Source organism: Lepisma saccharinum, chromosome 1, assembly GCF_977018435.1.
Source record: "Lepisma saccharinum chromosome 1, izLepSacc3.1, whole genome shotgun sequence".
Classification (NCBI taxonomy): Eukaryota; Metazoa; Arthropoda; class Insecta; order Zygentoma; family Lepismatidae; genus Lepisma; species Lepisma saccharinum.
The window spans coordinates 127,167,569-127,187,991 of NC_139229.1; the positions used below are offsets into that span (position 1 = coordinate 127,167,569).

The 20,423-nt window shown below is 37.6% G+C and overlaps 1 protein-coding gene across 1 annotated transcript; it reads right to left on the minus strand.

Annotated features, from left to right (window-relative positions):
- Positions 1 to 639: 639 nt before the first annotated feature.
- LOC145988323 (tetratricopeptide repeat protein 19 homolog, mitochondrial-like) lies at positions 640 to 17,473 on the minus strand. The gene is made up of 2 exons (XM_083123191.1): positions 17,200 to 17,473; positions 640 to 1,907 (listed from the first exon to the last, which is right to left on the minus strand). Exons 1-2 carry the CDS (start codon positions 17,374 to 17,376, stop codon positions 1,143 to 1,145), a joined length of 942 nt encoding a protein of 313 aa, XP_082979317.1. The 5' UTR covers positions 17,377 to 17,473; the 3' UTR covers positions 640 to 1,142.
- Positions 17,474 to 20,423: the final 2,950 nt, after the last annotated feature.

The following is a 20,423-nucleotide window of genomic DNA, read 5'->3' on the forward strand; positions in this document are numbered from 1 at the left end:
CAGATGAAGTGGATACAAAACAAGAAAGATAGATATCATAATGGAAGTCAGAAGGAGGAGGATGATAATGATGAACAAGTACATGTGCCATATACAGGTCAAGTTGGCACATCAGTTTTCTATGAAGAAGACTTATTGAATGTTGGAAGAAATTAAAACAACAACAGTAGTACTGTGCAGGCTGAAGTTTCAATGTCAGGTGACTAGCTCTATGTCGCATTCTGATGAAGTTTCAATGCCAGGTGACCGGCCGTTCTACATCGAATTCAGATGATTCCACGGTAGCTCAGTAGTTAGGGCAACTGACTACCATGCGAGAGACCGAGGTTCGATCCCTCGTGGGGAGAACCTGGATTTTTTCCACCTGTTCAAGTGGCTCCAGCGTCCATCCAGCATCGTATAAAGTGGGTGCATGGAGGAAACTCTGGGGATAAAGGCAGCCAGATTACATCCCTCCCCCCCCCCCCAAACCTTTGGCCGTGATGAAGAAAGTGTAGGGCCCTGAATCTTCAAAGACTTGTGCATGTGCATGTTTTCTAATGTAGCAGTCTACCTAGGTATTTACAGTTGCATAAAGTATGTGTAATGAATTTGAATACATGTAAATTTAGATGAATTCCAAATTTATTAACTGCAAGATTTAAAACCATACTTGAAAAAGTACATTCAAAATATTCATCTTTGCAAAGTCAGAAGTCAATATTTTACAAACAATGTTGATTTCTCATTCACATTTATGTATACTTAGTAGAGAATATTGAATGCTATGTAGGCTATATTCAATATTTTATCTGAGATAGCATACTAACAAACATATGAAATTCAAAGTGTGATTTCACATAAAAGAAATGCTAGAATGAATGAGACACAAAATGCATTACATACACTACACATTACACTGTAGACAACAGCCTCATAAGATAGGATGTTGTGATTCAAATCTGTTCACTAGTAAAACACATGTCGGAATGGTAAGCAGACATCTGTTTGGAGTGTCTGCAGTACTAGGCAACAAAAAAGACAGAATTTTAGGTTTAGGTATGACAATTTTTTTCACATTCACACATTACAGAAGACATTTATTTACAAAATAGATGCTGTGACAACAAAAGTATAATAATTGCCTATTACAAGCCACTATTCTAGGATTTAATCTTACCAAGTTCACTTAAACAATCACCAGCCTCCTTTTCAGCATCCTTATTTTTATACCTCTTTGCATATTTCCAACCCTGTTCACAAGATCGCTTAGCTTCAGCATACAGTCCTTTTTGCATATATACAGAACCAATATTTACATAAAATGAAGGTAAATCTTCAGTCTCTATAATTCCACCTAATTCAACAGCTTTTTGTAAATAATTCAAGGCACTATCATAATCACCTCTCAATGAACACACCGTACCAAGATCATTTAACAACACCATGGTTTGTTCATGCTGCATGCCATTTATCTTCTCGGACATTTTGTATGCTTTCTCCAGACAGGACTGTGCTTCTTTATATCTCTTTCCATCCAGCAAAAATCTTGAGTACCAGTCCAGACCCATTGCCCACAAGCCAAGAGTGTCTGTATCAGAGTCCCCCGAGTCTATCTTATTTTGCTGCTTTGATATGCAGTACTTAAATCCTTCTTCTGCCTGCTCCCTTAGTCCAATGTTTGAATACATGCCTGCTAGTTTCAAACTAATATGGATAATTTTGTTGTCGTCTTTAGCAGTTCCAGCAGCCAGAAGACGTTGCATAACACTCACAAATAACTTCTCAGCTTTGGCAAAATCTTGACGTTCATATGCCAAGTTTGCCAGCAAGTCGTAAACATACGTTATTCCATCTTCATTATGCGTTTCCTGGGCCATTTTCAATGCCAGATGAAGCATTTGTTCTGACTTATCCATCTCATTTGCCTGCAAATGAACATATTTGACATGAGGATTTAAATTAGTATTACAAATAATATAGTGGGCCAAATGTCACAATTTTATTTAATTCAGGATCAGCTTAAAAACAGTAACATTAATGTTCGGAATAAACTGAATGTATGTTATATCACAACTGTCGGAAGCAAGGTAGATGAGGATGTCAGAACCCACTGACCTCAACTCTTCTCTCCTTGCTGAAAACTTGTTTAGTTCTCCGATTAGTGAAAACTTATGCATTCCTAGTTTAAAAAGTTTTTCACATGGAAAACAATGTATACTCATGTAGAAGAAGAAGGAATCAACACCTAGTCTCTCCATGCACATCAAATCAACAGGGAACTTGTAGTATTAATGTTACACTGATTGTGTTGCATTAGTTTCAAATGGGGTGACTGGAAGGGAATATTTGCCACATACATGCAATTCAAATTTCAAGATTGATGGACTTTCCACAACATAATGTATGGACTACTACAATACACATGGGAAGGACATACTGAGAGGGGAGAGGCTCAATAGCATTACTAAAACCAATGCATGAAACATGTAAAATTAACTTTTATTGTCTCTCTTTTGCATTGTAATATTTAAACTGGAATGTTCTCACATCCATGTCTACAGACAGACAGGCCTATACTCAGGTGAGGGGCCATGCCCTCCCCAACTATTAAATATGTTAGTGAGAATATAAGAAAACTACAAATATAACCTTGACCTTTTTATTTTTTTAAGATTTTTCAATATCTATTTTGTCCGTACATAAATGAATGGGTTTGTTGCAGAGAGAGGCTACAAAAGTCTGCAGTATGCAATATTGAGTAATTTTAGTTTTATAACCATTGATGCAAAGCTAAGAGTTGGAACAGTACATTCTTTTTTTAAAACGATTTTTTCGAAACTGCAATCTTTTCTTGGTTAACTCATATTTAGACATGTTACTTATGTTAATAATCATTGCTGATACGTCTCATTTAATTTATGAATATATTATTTTCTAAACATAGAACTGGATGTCTACAATATCATAAAAACAAAATTCCCTGAATTTTTCACGTTTTGCAGACCAAGAATAAAAATTTTCCAGACTAAAGCCATTAGGCAATTCAAATAGTTAAATGTAAGAAGGTTTGTTATATAGCTAACACCACACTTATCATAACACTTACAGTATAATATGGCAAAATTTGGTAACATAATCTGTATTAATCATAATATATACCAAACACAACCCAAAAATTGTAAAAGAAAGTGGAAAATTTTAATAGCCAGTTACGGTAGTATATTTCTGAATGAAAATTGTTGAAGACATGACCATCTAGAGTATTTTAATATACGATTTATATTTAACTACTGGTCATACTCATTATATCAAATTGGGCCTCCCGATGGTGCAGTGGTAGCTTGTTGCCTTGTAATCAAGGTGTCCCTGGTTCGATACCCAGTGGAAGCACATAGTGGTTCGAATCCCACTTTGTAGGTTCACTCACGAGTAGCCTTACTGTGCATAAAGTGGGCCTAAAACACCAAATCAATCAATCAATTATTATATCAAATTGAAGTATAGTTTGTCCACAACATTTTTTTTAAATTTCCTGATTGAATCGTTTTAAGTCCACTTTATGCACAGAAAGGCTACAGTTTAAAGTGGGATCCGAACCATTGTGCCAGTGATGATGCCAGAGAGGGGGCAGGGGTAGTCAGACACTTCACACACCCTCCCCTTTTCACCCCCTTACTGACGTTAATTAAATATCATAATTAGAGAGTTAATTTCTAAGAGTATGACGATTTTCACCTTTTCTAAGTGGTGTATTCTGCATGATACTACTTTTCCTGCTTAAAATACCAACATGACTATAACAAAAATTAATTTTGTTTTGGTATATATATAAGTGTGTGGGACTTTCGTTCAAGATTCCAGCACCGACTTGAGCATAGGTGATTTCTTATTCATTTATGTTCTGAAATCATTGCGATTAACCTCAGTTTTAACCAGTTTTAAGAAAAAAAGTGTTAAATGTAGATGGTTTTAAAACATCACGAACATTGAGGACCACAAAACATCATCTGTAGTACGGAAAAATTATTCTAATAGTGGATCGTTAGTCACAACTGACAACACTAATTAATGAAAGACATTCAAAGGTGATTCAAGAAAGCTGACATTACATGTCGCTGTTGTGGACACATTGGGGTTTCTTACTATCCAGGAACTTGCTTTTCAAGATGGTGATGAGTCTGACGCAAGTTCTAACAGAGGGATTTTCTTGGTTCTCTTGAATTTTAATTTCAAATTGAGGCGATATTATTCAGAATTGTATTGAACTTGAACCTTAATATAACACTCAAAATTCGATTAAGTTTGCAACCCTGCCTGGATCTCTGCAGAAACTGATTAAGGGAGCCCTTTATAAATCATGCTTCATAATAATTCCCTCTAGTTCAGTGGCGAAGCGTCCTAAGAGGCCCGGAGGCCGGGCCTACCCTAATATATTTGTCTATTACGGATTATTTTATTATTTATAAATTTCATTAAACGACGCTTAATAAAAGAAAACTGAAATTCTAGGTCTTTCGATAATTATCGCAAGTTTGCAACCCTGCCTGGAACCGTATCTGCGCATTCAGCGAGGCCCGCCTGAGAGTGCCTTAGCTGGTCCCATAACAACCTATGTGATTCATGTGGGAAAACATAATTTCAGGGGCACGTTCGCCTGTAACGTAAACTGAGAGGCCGGCCTCTTTTCTCTCTCCCCCCCTCTCCACCTGACTTCCGAAGAGTGGCGATTGTGTACGAACGCGTGACGAAGCAGGCAGTGGACGCACAGAGCTTGTTTAAGGAGCGTTTCCATGGAAGATTTAGAGCTGTGCCAGGAGCGGAGCACACCCAGCTGCTAACATGTAGCGAAAATGTGTTGCTAACACCTCTAAGCCTGGCCTCCTAACCTATCAAAGTAGGCATTATTAGAATTCTAACTGAAAATAATGCATCCAAGTTGGTTACCAGTGTTAAGTTTGGTGCTTTCAGCTCTTTTGAGGAACCGCTTTTCGCGAAGTGTTAGCTGCTGGATGTGCCCCACACCAATCTCGATTCAGAGAGGGAAAGTATTTTTTTTCTTTGAGGAAAGGGATATTGAGGCAAAATTTCCTTTCATGATTAGTGACATAACTGAAAACGTGCTACTTTTAAAATGGGGCAAAGTACAATGCAAACATATAGAGAAAATCCATGTTACTGAAATTTTCTGGTCAGTGTGTTACACAGAAAGGTGTCCGTGTTCTCATTTAGCATTTCATCATTTTCTAAATCATATTATAATTTTTAAAAGAAGTCGCATGTTGAAGATGATTTATATGCATAATAGAGTTAAAAAGAAATAATTGATTTATAGATGTAGTTTATTTTACTTGGCTTTCTGCCATTTTTAGCTAATTGGGAAAATGAGAATGATGATGACATTGACGAAGGGACACTCACAAAGAACACCTATGCCCAGGTGGGGATTCGAACCTGAGGCCCTTGTCGTAGCACGCTGTTATAACCAATCCGCCGCGGAGGTCAGCATTAAAAAGAAAGAAACGCTAAGTGACGATCAAGTGATCCATTTCTTTAATGCGAGAAACATTTACAATACTGTTATTGAAGTAGAAAATAATTTTTACGAACGGCTTTAATATAAGAAATGTAAGAGGGCTGGACCTCACAGAACGGCTTTTTCATTGGGTGACACGTAGTCAGAACATCGAGTCCCATTGTCACTGTTTTCTGACCTTTGAGACAGAAGCGCCTTTATTCTCAGATATCTAATCGAGACTAGATTAAAGTAGAATCTGAACCAATGCCTCCAGGGGGAACCGAACCTTCTACTTCTTGACTATAAGGCGAGAGCGTTAATCACTACATCATCCTTTACAATCCCTATCCCGACTTTTTTGAACAGCAGTAGACGAGATTCAGGCAATGTGTTATCTTTTATTTTCTAGGGGCTATATTTTAACATACTACTTTTTTATAAAATCACATCTTCCCATCCCCCCTCCCCCAATCCCTGCTCCGTCCTGTGCCTACCCTTCCACAGACAGCACGCTTCGCCACTGCTCTAGTTTCCAGTATGCAAGATTTTTATGCACAAAGGAATCTAACAAGAATCCAACAACACCATTGTGTTGTGTTAAGCAAGAAAAATTGAATTAATTAAATAATAATGGTTACATATTATCTACACTTTGATGACTTGTGTAAAAATTTGTAATACTTTTTTTGTACTTGTTAAAACATTAAAACATGGGCCTCTTAGTCCACCACGGACTCTATTTCCTTCAAAGGGGAGACTTTTGCATCACTACAGATAATGTTTGCCTACTGGTTACGTTAACCATTTTGCAAAATAGTGTGTAAATTGTATTATATTATAGTTGAAATACATGTTTTGACACCTGACAAACAAATAGGAATCCCTTGATTATCAATGACTTCTTGGATTACAGTGTAATTATTAATATTTCATATTAAGTTTCATAGAAAGAAATTGTTTTAATAGGGCACAAATAATCTTACGGAGCGCATGGCATTCTCTTCAACATTTCTTTTGTTCATACAGATTGTTTGGCTTCCAGGGCCAACTCCCGCCGCCCCATAGCTATGGTTCTGAACTTGGGACTATAAGAACAGCAGAGATTACGAGCGAAGCGAACAAGAAAATTTTACGAAATGTATTTTTATTTTAATAAAATTTGAAACAGAGGGGGGCAATTGCTCCTCTGTGCTCCTTGCAAGTGCCCTTGGCCGCAGCAGCGGTACCAGTATTTACCATCTAGGGGTGCTGAGGAGGTGCGATGTTGAAAATAAAGAAAACATGAAATATACATGCATGTTTTTGTCCCTAAATCAAATACAGTAAAACCTGTATATCCCGGAACATGATGGTTCGGAGCAAAATTTTCCATCTTAACAGTTTTCCTTCTTGTACAGGGTTGATTTTAAATACAGTATAGAGCGCTGCAGGAAATAATGGAAAGACAGATTTACATTTCGCATTACTTATAATGTAGAGTACTAATGCATGTACGTACATGAATAAAAATGTGATACAGTCGCAATAAGCATAGCAGAGATTACGTGTTCATCTATCACCTTCATCTTCTCCTTTAACGTCAGAGTTCTGAATGTACGTTTTGACGACATGTCTGCGAAGTATCAGATGCAAACAAAACCAAACACTATCACAGTTCAAGCACAACTGATGTGAGATTTAAAAAAATCCATACAAGAATCAGGCCTTCAAGTTCGTGCAACAATACCGAAACAACAAACCGTGCGAACTCATTCTTTCATATCGACAATGTTACTGATAAGGGAGTGGCAACAGAGGCATGTTCCACTTACAGTAATGCATTGTTTTCTTGCGAGCGAAAAAATAAAGGAAGACCAACATCTCGTTGGTCTTTAAATGGTGTTCCGTTTCCACCTTAAGCAGGTCATTTTCAGGTATAAAATCGGTCTATTCTGGGCACTTTTTTTTACATATTTACAGGCTTTCTTCTTACTGTATCAATCAACTTTTAGTAGGCATCTATGATAATATGCTAATGAAACTGAAGAATACTAGCGACTTGCTTCATTTTTGTGTAATTTTAACACAATGACGATATTTGGAAATTTGAAAAGAACAGCTTGTTCAAGGGAGGCCAATGACATATATGGACAACTGGAGGATTTTTTCCATGGAGGGGCAAGCAAGGCATTTTTCCATGGAGAGGGATCGATGTATACCCCCCCCCCCCCCCCGTAATAGTGTTACTCACTATCTCTAAAAAAATCCTTGTTTGAAGTTACAATGTACCTGCAATGCTCATATAATAATTAACATAAATGATTGTGACTGAAATGTACACTTTTAGATGGACATCCATTGTTTTAAGTACACTTTATGCACAGTTTAAAGTGGGATCCGAACTACTATGTGCCTCCACCGGGTATCGAACCTGGGATCCCTTGATTACAAGACACAACCGATTGAGGTACAAAATTCAGTTATTAATCAAATGTTAAATACGTTGTATAGCTGACAACAACTGGTGAGTGTTCAGTTTGTGTACGTTGGGTAAAATAAAGAAATTGCTACTATGCAACCTGAAGTTGTGAAATTTGAAAAAGAAAATTACACAATAAATACAAAATTATGTAGTCACTTTCTTATCAATTCACTTTCTTTGACTGCTTCACTTTCCTGAAAATGTTGCTTTCTTACCCCTATTATCGTATGCGTTCGCTTTACATAATAGTACATAGCCTACCTTCCATCTGCCCAGATGCTGTTGTGTCAGGACAAAATGCCAGTGTGCAGGAACTTCATACACGTTAGTTAAAATCCCTTGGGCCGCACTCTCCCCAACAACAAACTATAACATTTCTTCGCAAATTTCTGACCTCCTCGTAACAGTCTTTGAAAAAGTATGAAATGGTACTAGAACAAATAGAACGAATTAACAAGGAAACTACCATCACAATACAACTCGCGGTAAATAATTTCCCGAGAACGACCTGATGATACTTGAAAGCAACTGAAATTTTTGTTCAAATGTGACTTGAAGAAAGGGGGAAGAACAAGTAGGCGGACAACAAAACCGTGTATCAACAGTGCAAAGGAAAACATACACCAACCGACATTGAGCTATTCATCGAAAAACACAGACTACTTGAAACACATGAAGAAACCATTCTTAACAACAATTCTGAAGAAATAAAGACAAGGGCCGCTGATCATTATAGACTGCCAACAGTACAGGAAAATAAATGCAGAATCTCCTGGAGAGTAGGATCAATGCTTGCCTGTTACAAATAACAACAGCAGTCTCACTTCAGTACCTAACATTCGGCCCTCAATATGACAATGATAATATGACACTGTAAGAGGTAATATCTTCGGTAGAATATAGGTTTTGGACAGTGGGTGCTGAAGGGCATGCGGAAGAAAACTAAGGGTGCGCAAGCACCCGTTCGTGCCCCCTGGCACCACCCCTGCTTGACCGTCTGGAAGAACATTTAGCTATGGGCCTGTATTGCGGGCAGGTAAAAGAACACTTTTTAGGATTTGCCGTTCCTCAATCATTAGATGCAGGTTCGCTCTTTGCAGATATCAAAATCAAAGAACTTATTTCCAAGGTCTCCATAGATGCCTGTAATTGTGTAGCACAAACATAGTTTGGAGTGGTAGTGTGAAAGGTGCACCAGGGTCAGAATATTTCTTCAATTATGAGATAACAGTAACTATTTTCAGATTTTTGTGATATGATTTCCCTGAAAGGTAAAATGCAGATTTTGCCCAAAACTCTTCAGCATTACGAAGATGGAACAAAAGAAGTCCTAATGGATTTCTTTGATATCCTAGAAAAATATAAATTGGCATTTCACAAGGTTCACACTCTAGTTGTATTCTCTGTAACAATCCCAGTTTCCAATGCAGGATGTGAAAGAAACTCTTCTTGTTTGAAACATTTGAAAAGCCTTGCTCGAAACAGGATGCCAGCTGCCTAATTTGGCTGTTCTCGCTATTGAGAAGATGATGTCAAGTCTTGGGCAACTCTAACTAACTAACTCTCTAGCCTTCTTAAACCTGAAGGTTCATGGCTGCAGCAACACAGGCCTTCCATCTGTCCCTATCTTGAGCAAGATCTATATACTCTTTTCCATCCCTACCGATTTCCTTTAGGTCCATCTCAACGTTGTCCCTCCATCTTCATCTTGGTCTTCCTATAGGTCTCTTACCATCAGGTTTCCCAACAAGAATCCTGTAAACTCCTCTTTCCTCTCCCATTCGTGTCACATGGCCTGCCCACCTAAGTCTTCTTGATTTAATTATTCTAATAATATCTGGGGATGAATACAAATTATGTAGTTCTAAATTATGTAACCTTCTCCACTCACCTGTCTCCTCATCCCTTTTAGGTCCAAATATTTTCCTAAGGATCTTATTTTCAAATGCTTGCAATTTATGTTCCTCTTTTAATGTAAGGGACCAAGTTTCATATAATACTACAGGCAAAATTACTGTTTTGTATATTTTAACTTTTAGTTTCTTAGATATTAAATGAGAAGACAAAAGTTTATGAAGAGAGAAGTAACATGCATTTCCTGAATGAAGCCTACTTTTTATTTCCTGTTTAATATAATTTTCACTTGTTAATATTACTCCTAAGTATTTGAATTTGGAAACTGGTTGAAACGAGTTGTTATCAATAATTAGATTTTGATTATTACCTAACACTTGCTTTCAGCCTGTAAGCATATATTTAGTTTTCTCTTTGTTAACTTCCAAACCTATCTTTTTAGCAGTTTTAAAAAATATTTTAGCATTATTCTTAATTGTATTTATATCATCCCCTAATAAGTCTACATCATCTGCATATGCTAACAACTGAGTCACAACATTTAATTTTAGCAATGGAGATAATGCATCTCCTTGTTTTAACCCATCATGAATTGTAAATTTGTCAGACATATTAATACCCACACGAATTTTACTTTCTGTTTCACTGGTGCATACTTTTATCATACTAACAAGCTTCTAGGTGTGCAAGGTGGGCAACGGGTTCTCCAAAGCAAATGTAACAGAATTCTCCTAAAGGAATATTGCACTTCACTAAGTGACTTTCGTTGTTTCTAATACTTAAAAAAAATTCAGTTATGTTTATTTTGCAAGAAAATTAAACTCTTCGAAACATTTTTTTCGTCATTTATGTTATTATCTTATAACTTTAATATTTATATCGGTAGTTTCATCTCAAGAAAGACGATGAATTATAAAATTATAAATGGGGAAACTATTTTAGACCACTTTCTACCTGTCTTCCAACACTGAAATAGGCCACCAGAGAGAACGCAACTTACAAATAAAAAAAGAATTAATGCCTTTATAAAAACAAATCATATGGACCTAAAGTCGAGACGCACTAGCAACCGGTGTGGAACCACCTGCTCTGGTAATGACGGGCCGTTGCTGGATTGACCTGCTTCAGGATTTACAGTAAGCCCACAGAAAGACTTGTAGGATTAAACATCTGGTTAAACAGTCAACAACGGGACCCTTCCATTGTTCTCATTCCGACTCTGTTCATATTTGAAGGAACAACGTTAACTACTTCTGTTCTCTCATTCATTTTTTATGTTTTTACATACAGGTAGCTCGAAGCATTAATAACACATGTACCAAATGTATCATTAATGTTACGAAGATTGAGCAATTGCCAAGCATTTCGTTGTAATTTATTGAACTCTGTATTGCCAGAGCCTGTATTCTCATGTAGCTTCCCAAATTATCTCACTTCACACACCCACATGTGCCTCCCCGATGGTACAGTGGTAGGGTAAGCATTGTCGCCTTGTAATCAATTAGTCCTGGGTTTGATACCCTGTCGAGGCACATCGTGGTTCGGATCCCACTTCCAACTGTAGGTCCATTCCATATTAGCTGTAGTGTGCATAAAGTGAACTTTAAAACACCAACTCAATCAATCAAATCACACACAATTGATTTGTTCTTGATAAATTCTTCTCCGTAATACAGTAACTCAGTTCTCTGAAATTCTGTTTTAGAGGTGAATTTTTGTAGGTTTCGCAAAATATAATTTAAAAACGTGTTAACGAAACCAAGTTGTACGTAATTTGTTTATATGTTCATTCATTCATTGTTTTCTGCCTAATTGGCAGGTTTTTCACTGCAATCTCCACCTTTCCCTGTTCTCTGCCTTACACTTCGTAATAGCATACGACCCAGTTAATTTAATATCATCCATAAGCTGATATCTCTTCACCCTAATTTTCAAGAAATACATTTCATTTGTACATTCTGAAGCTTCAACAAAGTTACAAAAATGAATAGTTATTATCCAAACAACCAACCTTAAGCAATTAATTATAATCCTAATTAGTATATCATTATTAACCCTGCCTAATGCCTAATTCCATGTCTTTACAAAACAAAGGGTGAGTGAGTTTTGTATACAAAAACAATAGGCGGGTATAGTTGCAGTCGGTATCGAGATGCGAAAACGACGACCACCGTGGCGTGACAGAGAAGGCAAAGAGAGGCGGCATGAAATCAAAGGAGAATGATTTTCCACAGTTGTTCATAACACAAGATGCATTTTCTTTTGTTGGTATTTGCGATACGATACAACACAAGTAAAAAGATGCCGGTAACTGATGCTTGCAATGTACCATAATAAAAACACAACAAAGGTTCTTTCAGTGAAGTTTTTCGGTTGATGTGTAGAGCAGGAAGAGAAAATGTTTCATGCTTGCCAGAAAGTAAAATTCACACGGGAAGTTAACGTTAACCAACAATAAACCTCAGACTCAAGCTTCTAGATTTGTTAATTTATCACTTTACGACGGAAATAACATATATTAGCATACTGATACGTACGTGCTTAATTTCGCGTGACGTTTTATTTTTTCCCGAGCTTGCCAACAGCTGATTAGCCTGTCCACCTGTTTGTGTGAACCTGGCAACGCAGAAAACCCCCAGCCACGTGGCAGGCAATGAGGAGACAGAATTTGGTCACGTTTTGCCATCTTGCATTCTGATTGCACACCGCTTCTTATCGCGGCCCGACTGTAAACTAGGCAGTAAACGTTCACTCCCAATAAAGGATAAACACAAAACACCATAAGCTGCTCGTCAAGTCAACCTTGCAGCAGGTTTTCGCATATGTAGTTCCAAACGTGCGCGCAAGAACATAGTTCCACTGAGACGGGTTCTATTCTGACACAACTGCATACTTGCAAGAAAACAGTTATTTAATTTGTAATATACAGACAAAATAGTACATCCATTAGCAGGTATGGACTTAATTGGTTGCAATCACTGTGCAGACGAACTTAGAACCGTAGATTCGCCAACTGCAATGTGTAGTGCGTTGAAGAGACACTGAAACTTTAGAGCGAGTCGAGCGAGACTGAATGCGTTGCAGAACGCGTGGAATCGGCGATACCAGTGTTGCACATCCCACTCTTTTAACCCTATGTTTATTGTAGAGCGGCGAGAATGGCTGAATCTACTGTTCAGCGCGCGGTTTTACCCGAATGTTATTTTGAATGCATAATCCTCCTTGCGGCAACAAGATCAAAGTAAAACAGGGCGTGAGGTGATTTGCCGTCAATGTGCGCACGAATTGTATCACGGGTGTTGAATGATTTGCTGTTTGAGTTTAGCAAGAGGAAACGATTGTTTGTTTTTTGACGACAAAAGAATCTCCGCGGTATTAAAAGATATCGCAGTGAGAAGAAACATGTTTATTATTTGGACGAGACGTCCTTCAACTCGGTGGGTGGGGGAAGGGGGAATAAAACATGGAAGGATACCAGCATGCAAAACCACGCCAGGGCTGAAGAAACCAACGATGAGGGGAAGGGGGAGGCTTATTGTTTCACCCACTGGCGGCAATGAAAGCTTTGTTGAAGGTGCATATTTACTGTTCCGCGCAAAGAAAGGGAAGGGTGATTATCCGCAAGAAATGGACAGACCAAGATTTGAATCCTGGTTTAGTGAAGTGATTCATAAATTGAAACCAGAGTAATAGCGACAGACAATGCACCTGATTGTATATATCACCAATAACAAATCATGTTTTTTTGGTGGTATAACTTGAATTGCGTGTGTCTTACAGGAACGGATGTATTGCGGACGAAGCAACCACGTTTTTCATAAATTTATTTCTTTCTAAACCAAAAAAAAAAAATTGTCATTAAATTCAAGAGGGCCTATCGTTGTTTACTTTTATCTTTGTTCATTTTTATTTTTGCGTGCTCGAAATATACACACACGCTCTCATGTTTCGAAGATATTTCGCATTTATATTAAGTAATGACACATTTATTAAATAATCTATGCGCAGAAAGTACTTTTAAAATTTTATGTTTCAGGAGACAAAGAGAAGCAAAAATACATTCCACTTGACATGCATGCGGGTTTTGATGTGTTGTGCGGTTGGCAATACTGTGGATTTTCTCAGTGTCTGCGATGTAAGCAGCTCGGCGGTTGAGGAAAGACTGGCACGGAAGATTCTGAGCTCAGTTCTCGCGCGGATTGATACATAAAACCTGCTGCAAGGTTGACTTGACGAGCAGCTTACATGAATATAATAATGATAATAATAATTATTATTATATATTTATATATATTGTATGTATGTAGTTTTCGTGCATTTTCATGTGACTGCCCCCTACAATATTTTCTCACCCTCCCTTTCGGCCCCCCAGTCACTTTTTCCTGGCACCCTCACCACTGTGCTATGTGCTTCCACCGGGTATTGAACCTGAGACCCCTTGATTAGAAGGAAATTATGTTTTAAATTTCTTGCTTGTTATTGTTCAGAAACCTTTTAGTGTACTACTACAAAAAACATTGATTTTTCCAGAAAAAAATACATTCCCAGTATTTCCAGACCCATTCTCATATTTTGAAAAGTTCAAACATGTTGTCAGTAAAACTAAGAGAACAAATGTGTGATATGAGCTGTGATTCTGGCATTAAAACTAAATTTTTAGATTCAGACTTAACAAAGTTTTGCATAGGTGAGTATCCTGAAATTTCAGATGGCATTCTCCACCTCATATTTGTGTGAAAATGGATTTTCATCTCCGATTCAAATGAAAATCAAGTACAGAAATAGACTTGACGTGCACTCAGATTTACAACTCAAGTTAACCACTATTTAACCCAACATACACAAGTTTATGTGGAAAAGGCAGCTCCAATTGTCACATTACTTCGGTGAGTAATTTTTTTTTTTGCTTTTTTTCAGCATGTGTGTTTAGTTAGATGTTTGACTAAATGCACGGCCATGGAAATGGGCAGCTGGGCAGAATTGCACTGATGCCACATGGGAAAGTTAGTTACAGGCCCCAGAAATGGAGGCCCTACAATGAGATCTTTCATTCTCTTAAACCTCCAAACACACGGGGTTGCGCTCCAATGTGGCACCAGCACGAACTTCTGGCACCTGCCTAATTTTATGGCCATGCGTTTAGAGTAAATTAAGTCTTATAAATTATTTACTTAATATGTGCAATTTGTTAAAGCAAATGTAAAAGAGGGTTTCTTAAAGTAATCAATGTTAGCAAAAATATTATCATAAACTGGGTGCACACCCCTACAAGTAATTCTGCCGGTATCCATGCTTTTGGATGCAATGAAGTGTAACATCCATCAAGGTGGGTCCTGGACTGAAAAAGGTTGAGAACACTCCTTTAGGGGAAAATGGAGTGTAAAATTAGAAATGTTCATATTTTTTCATTTCATGTTATATATTCTTAGTCAATTTGTATACAACTATTGCTTTCATTTGCTAATGAATAACCTTCATTTATATCCACTTTGTGTTGAATAAAATGAAATTTAAACCAGAAAACCCTCACGAAAAGTGATCCTTGGCACCCTTCATCATCTTTATCCACACTAGAAAGTAAAATTTCTTTGCATAGTTTGCAAAAATTATATTCTACATTAACATATTCTGCTGTGTTTAGTTCATGGACATGGGCATCGGCCGGGGAGGGGTCGAACAGTCTTTCGACCCCCCCCCCCATGGAAATTTTAATCTAATTTTCATCTACTTCTCCTTAATAAATCTGTTTTTCCTACAAAATAAAATACTTACTTATTTTAAAGTCCCTTACCCATTTTATACAAATTGTTGTCTAAATATATGTATGATTTGATTATTATGTAATAATGGCGAGATACGTATTTTTCAAAATACAGAATTAAAGAGAAATTAAAATTTGTTAATTGTATGGCTGCAAAAAAAAAAAAACACATTCCGAAGCTTCTTATACTACTGCGTTTGCTGCTGCTGCTACTGCTACTAATGTTACAAGTAACTATTATGTAAACTTGGTTGTAACAAGTAAGCTACTTATTATTCAAATGATAAATTTATTGAATGCTAAAATAAATTAAACTAAAATTGCTAGTAGTCGTAGTAGTAATATAATAATAATAATAATGGGAACAGTTCATTATATCGGAGACACATTAAAAACGGATATTTTGTGTTCGTACTTAACAATTGTGTATTGCGGAACATAGTTCAAGGTGCCATTATGCTTCTTACATGAAAACAAACACAATTTTTCACATAGAGAGTAGTTTTTGTTACTCATTTTTTTGCTTTCCGTAACACATAATATGGCAGGCACAGGTTGACTACCGTTGTAGGCATGCAGTGTTTCCAACCTTCTTCACCGAAAAATACCTACTATCGTGTTTGTCACGTGTGCAAATTGTACATTATGCACGGGTAGCTGACGGATAGCCCCACGAACAATTCACGGATAGCTCCACGAACCATTTCCAACAAGGTTAGGTTAGGCAAGCATAGTTAAAAAAAAAAAGGGGATTGGAAACACTGACAGGAGTTAAGTCATCAAACATATGGAGCTTCCGGTTCACGTAAGAAAGAAATGGCAATTGTGAGTCAGTAAGATATTGCTCTTGCAAAATACATGATTTCCTGGTCAAATAGATTGCACGATGAAAGAAAATACCTCGACAAACGTTAGAAACCTTAGAGAAACTCATTTCCGCAAGTAGTTTCTTGTGTAAAAATTAAGAAATGTGTCCCCGATATATCAAACTGTTACAGGTAATAAAATTCCGATTATGCAATAATTTTAAAAATGAACCACTCCTTGACAATATTCTGGATATGCCACTGGTCTGTGTCGCAATGAGGGGGGTGTCCTCGACATCTTCGATTCGACCCCCCCCCCCCCCACAAAAATTTCTGGCGATGCCCAACATTTTATAGCACTATTAGAAGGTTGGGTGCTTTACAGATAAATGATGTGCCTAACGTAGGGGTAAAAGTTGAAACCATAAAGGGGTGTTCACTGGCCTGCAACATTGCAGTTACCGTGGTGTACTATGTGGAGTGACGTTCACATTTGGGTGCTTACAGAAAAGGCAGCTTTTACACCCTACTTCAATGGATAAACTAAAAAACATATTTTGATATTAGTATAGGAAGGAAATGAGTAGTGAACTGGCAATTTGTGCGTTCTGCATAAAATGGTCCACGTTATTGAAAGCAATTCTTGACTAACAATATCATACCGAAAAGTTAAGGGCATACTGCAATGCAGGCCCGACCATATAAATTCACACAGGCAAGGTGTTCACTATGCACTGAGGGTCAAGATTCTCATGTGCTTCACACAGAGTTCGTTCTAATATTAAACAAACCTGTAACTAGAACATTAGAAATAACACACCTCTCTCAGTAATATTGAACGTTTAATTAAAATTATTAGTTCATCTTCCTCTTCCTTCTCTTTCTCCAATCCCAAGAAACTGAGAATTCCGCCCAGCAGAAAATTTCGATTTAAAAAGGTATATCGTTTGTATCCTGCATTGTTTTTATGCATGAATGGGGAATAGTAGTTGTTCATTAAACTTCTGCAATAAACACTAGACAATGATTTTCCTTCCTTTGGTCGTAATGCATTTTTGAATGACAATAGGCCCAACCTGCAGCAGAAGCGAAACATCTTTACAGCCACTGTTGCCAGCAATGGTTTGGCTATGTCCATGTTGTGGTCGTAAAAAATTCCCTTTTGTTATTGGTTTGTTGTAGGGGTGTGCGGGGCAGATTTTTTGGGTCGGGACGGGAAATATTTTAGGCAGTGTCTGCTGCCACGTACTTTTTTTCTGCTGGAACCTCAAAAAAGATGCGCGTGGCAGCAGACTCGGTCTTTGTTTTATTGTGATTTCATCATGCTATGTTGCAATTACGTCTGTAACACATACTGGGCCCGTTCCGAAAGTCACACGAGTTTAACGCGTTAAACGAGTTATGGTAACTGGCCGTTCCATAAGTGCTTCCGTGCGTTTCGTGAGTTTCATTATGCTGTCCCAAAAGTCGCATTCCGTGCGTTTCGTGCAAGAACGAGATTCACAAAACGCACGGGCCAGGAGCAGGGTTGGCATGTTTAAAACAAAAGTGTTTAAAACACTTTGTTTTAAACGTTTAAAACACACGGCTTTGTTTTTTTTATAAATGTTTTAAACGTTTAAAACAATGTGTTTTAAACATGTTTTTTTTACAAGTGTTTAAAACACATTTTGGTGGTAGATATTTTATAGTCTGTGATAATTTTTTTGTTTGGCAACCCTGTTTTTCATTGAATCTGTGTCAATTAATCCGTGCTTTACAGGTCTCACTCATCGCACAACACTTGAGCAACCTAATGTTCTGACGTCACGGGAGAAAGCATTTTAATTTTAGGCTAAATGCCTATGTTGTTAGGTTAGGCAGGCTAGCTATGTATGCACAAGGTAGCAAAATTGTTGTGCGACAAGAAAGACCCGTGCTTTACTGTAGAAATCGAAACCTCTCAGTTCCTTGTTTCGTATCGTCCTGTAAGTTTGAGACTGGTGGAAGCTTGAAATGGAAACTAATATCTTAATACACAATGCTTGATTTTGATCATGACCTGATTTATTTTTCTTTTGCGATACGATTCATTGGTCTGTATAACTGAATGAAGCGCAGATGCTTACTTTTGGTAACATAATTTTGTACTTTGAAAAAATTCATCTGGAGAATCTATTATGACACTGCGGGTTTTTTTTTCTGCTATATAAACTGTTCAGGCAGCAGGAAAAATTTAACCGTGATTTTTTCAAGACGAGGATAGGAATTCTATAATATTTAGTTTCTTGAAATTTAGATTAATATAAATCCTAACCTACTTCAGTAGTGGCGGAAAAAGGGGGGCTATTACCAACAACTTTTGTCCCTGCAGTCACGGGCGCCGACTTGTCAAAATTATTGGGAGGGAGCTCTGATCACTGAATAAATTAATGAATGACTCACTCTCTCCTTTTTTTAAGTTTTGGCCGCAGTGTTCGGAATCTCATAAAAGCTAGGGGTGTGCGGGACCCCGAAAAGTCAGGACCGGGATCGGGAAAAAAAATTCCTGTTCCGATCCGGACTTCGGGAAATGATTTCCCAAATTTTCGGGATCCCGTGCAGTCGGGAAATACCGAATGCTCATTTGAAAATGTCGTTATTTCTCGACGTTTTCTGCATTGTCAATTTCTGGAACTTACCGTAAATTGTTAGTTTTTAATCCAGAAATCACTTAAAGTGAAAATGACGAGTATAATTCGAGATTTTCAGAGCTTCGGGAAATTTTGAACATTTCCTGACTCAGTAGGGAAATTGAAAATTTTTCCCGTCCAGATCCCGTCCCGCACACCCCTAATAAAAGCCCATGAATTCTTCAAAAATATCATTTTTTTATTCACAGTTCGAATGCAGAATATTAATTGTCCACGGATGGATGTGTAACAAGTTTCGTCAACCATAATAGCAAAATATTCCCGACTTTTATTCTCTGCTACAACGGAGCGCGAAACAGATCTCCCTAATATATCAATGATCTCGTTCTGAATGTCATGCGAGAGCCATTTGTAGCCCGAACGTCCCATCCACTACCCTAGTTCATGCACATCGTCTTTTGAAACTTTTTTTTTAGTAAAAATTTTAACAATACTCATAATTACATACTTAGTATATACTAGTAATAAATCATGCGTTTTGCTGTCTCTGGTCATAGCCTCCCTAAAGTTGATGGTTTAGCGGTTTCAGTCCCCCAAAGTTGATGGTCTAGAAAATTTTAAATGTGTATTAAAAGTTAACTTCATGTGGTACAATTCAGAGTAAATAATACATTAGATCCTCTTAAGCAAAATTATTTGGGGAGCTCTGCCCCCACATTGTTAATATTGGGGGGCTCGAGCCCCCCAAGCCCCATGGAGTCGGCGCCTATGCCTGCATTAGAGGTGTGCGGGATCCCGAAAAGTCGGGACCGGGATCGGGAAAGAAAATTTCCGTCCCGATCCCGACTTCCGGAAATGACTTCCCGACTTTTTGGAATCCCAAGCAGTCTGGAAATTCCGAATGGTCATTTTAAAACGTCGTCAATTCTAGACGTTCTCTGCATTGTTGTTTTGTACCAGAAGTGCAAAAACAAGCACTTAAGATGGAAATTACGGGTAGAATTCGAGATTTCAAGAGCTTTGGGAAATTTCGAACACATCCCGTCCCGAAAATTTTCCGACTTTTTCGGGAAATTGAGAATTTCCCCGTCCCGAATGTCGGGATTTAAAGAATTTCCCGTCCCGACCCAAAAAATTCTGTCCCGCACACCCCTACTCAGCAGTATGGTAAACCTTATCTCCAAAGGGAAATAAACTGTCCTTGTCGCCAATGCACTCATAAAAATGAGTATTTTTTCTGTTTAACGACTTTAACTATAATTTACTGGGAAAAGGTTGAATTTGTTTTGTTTAAAACATGTTTAAAACATGTTTTTTTTAACTCATGTTTAAAACTATGTTTAAAACAAAAAAAACATGTTTTAAACATAAAAAACAGTTTGTTTTGTTCTTTTTAAAAAAAACACAAATTTTGCCAACCCTGGCCAGGAGG

Coding starts and splice junctions, on each gene's coding strand:
- LOC145988323 (XM_083123191.1), bottom strand. CDS start 17,376: ATGAACAACTACTATTCCCCATTCATGCATAAAAACAATGCAGGATAC. Junction 1,908..17,199: donor GTTCAATATTACTGAGAGAG/GTGTGTTATTTC, acceptor GTTCATTTGCAG/GCAAATGAGATGGATAAGTC.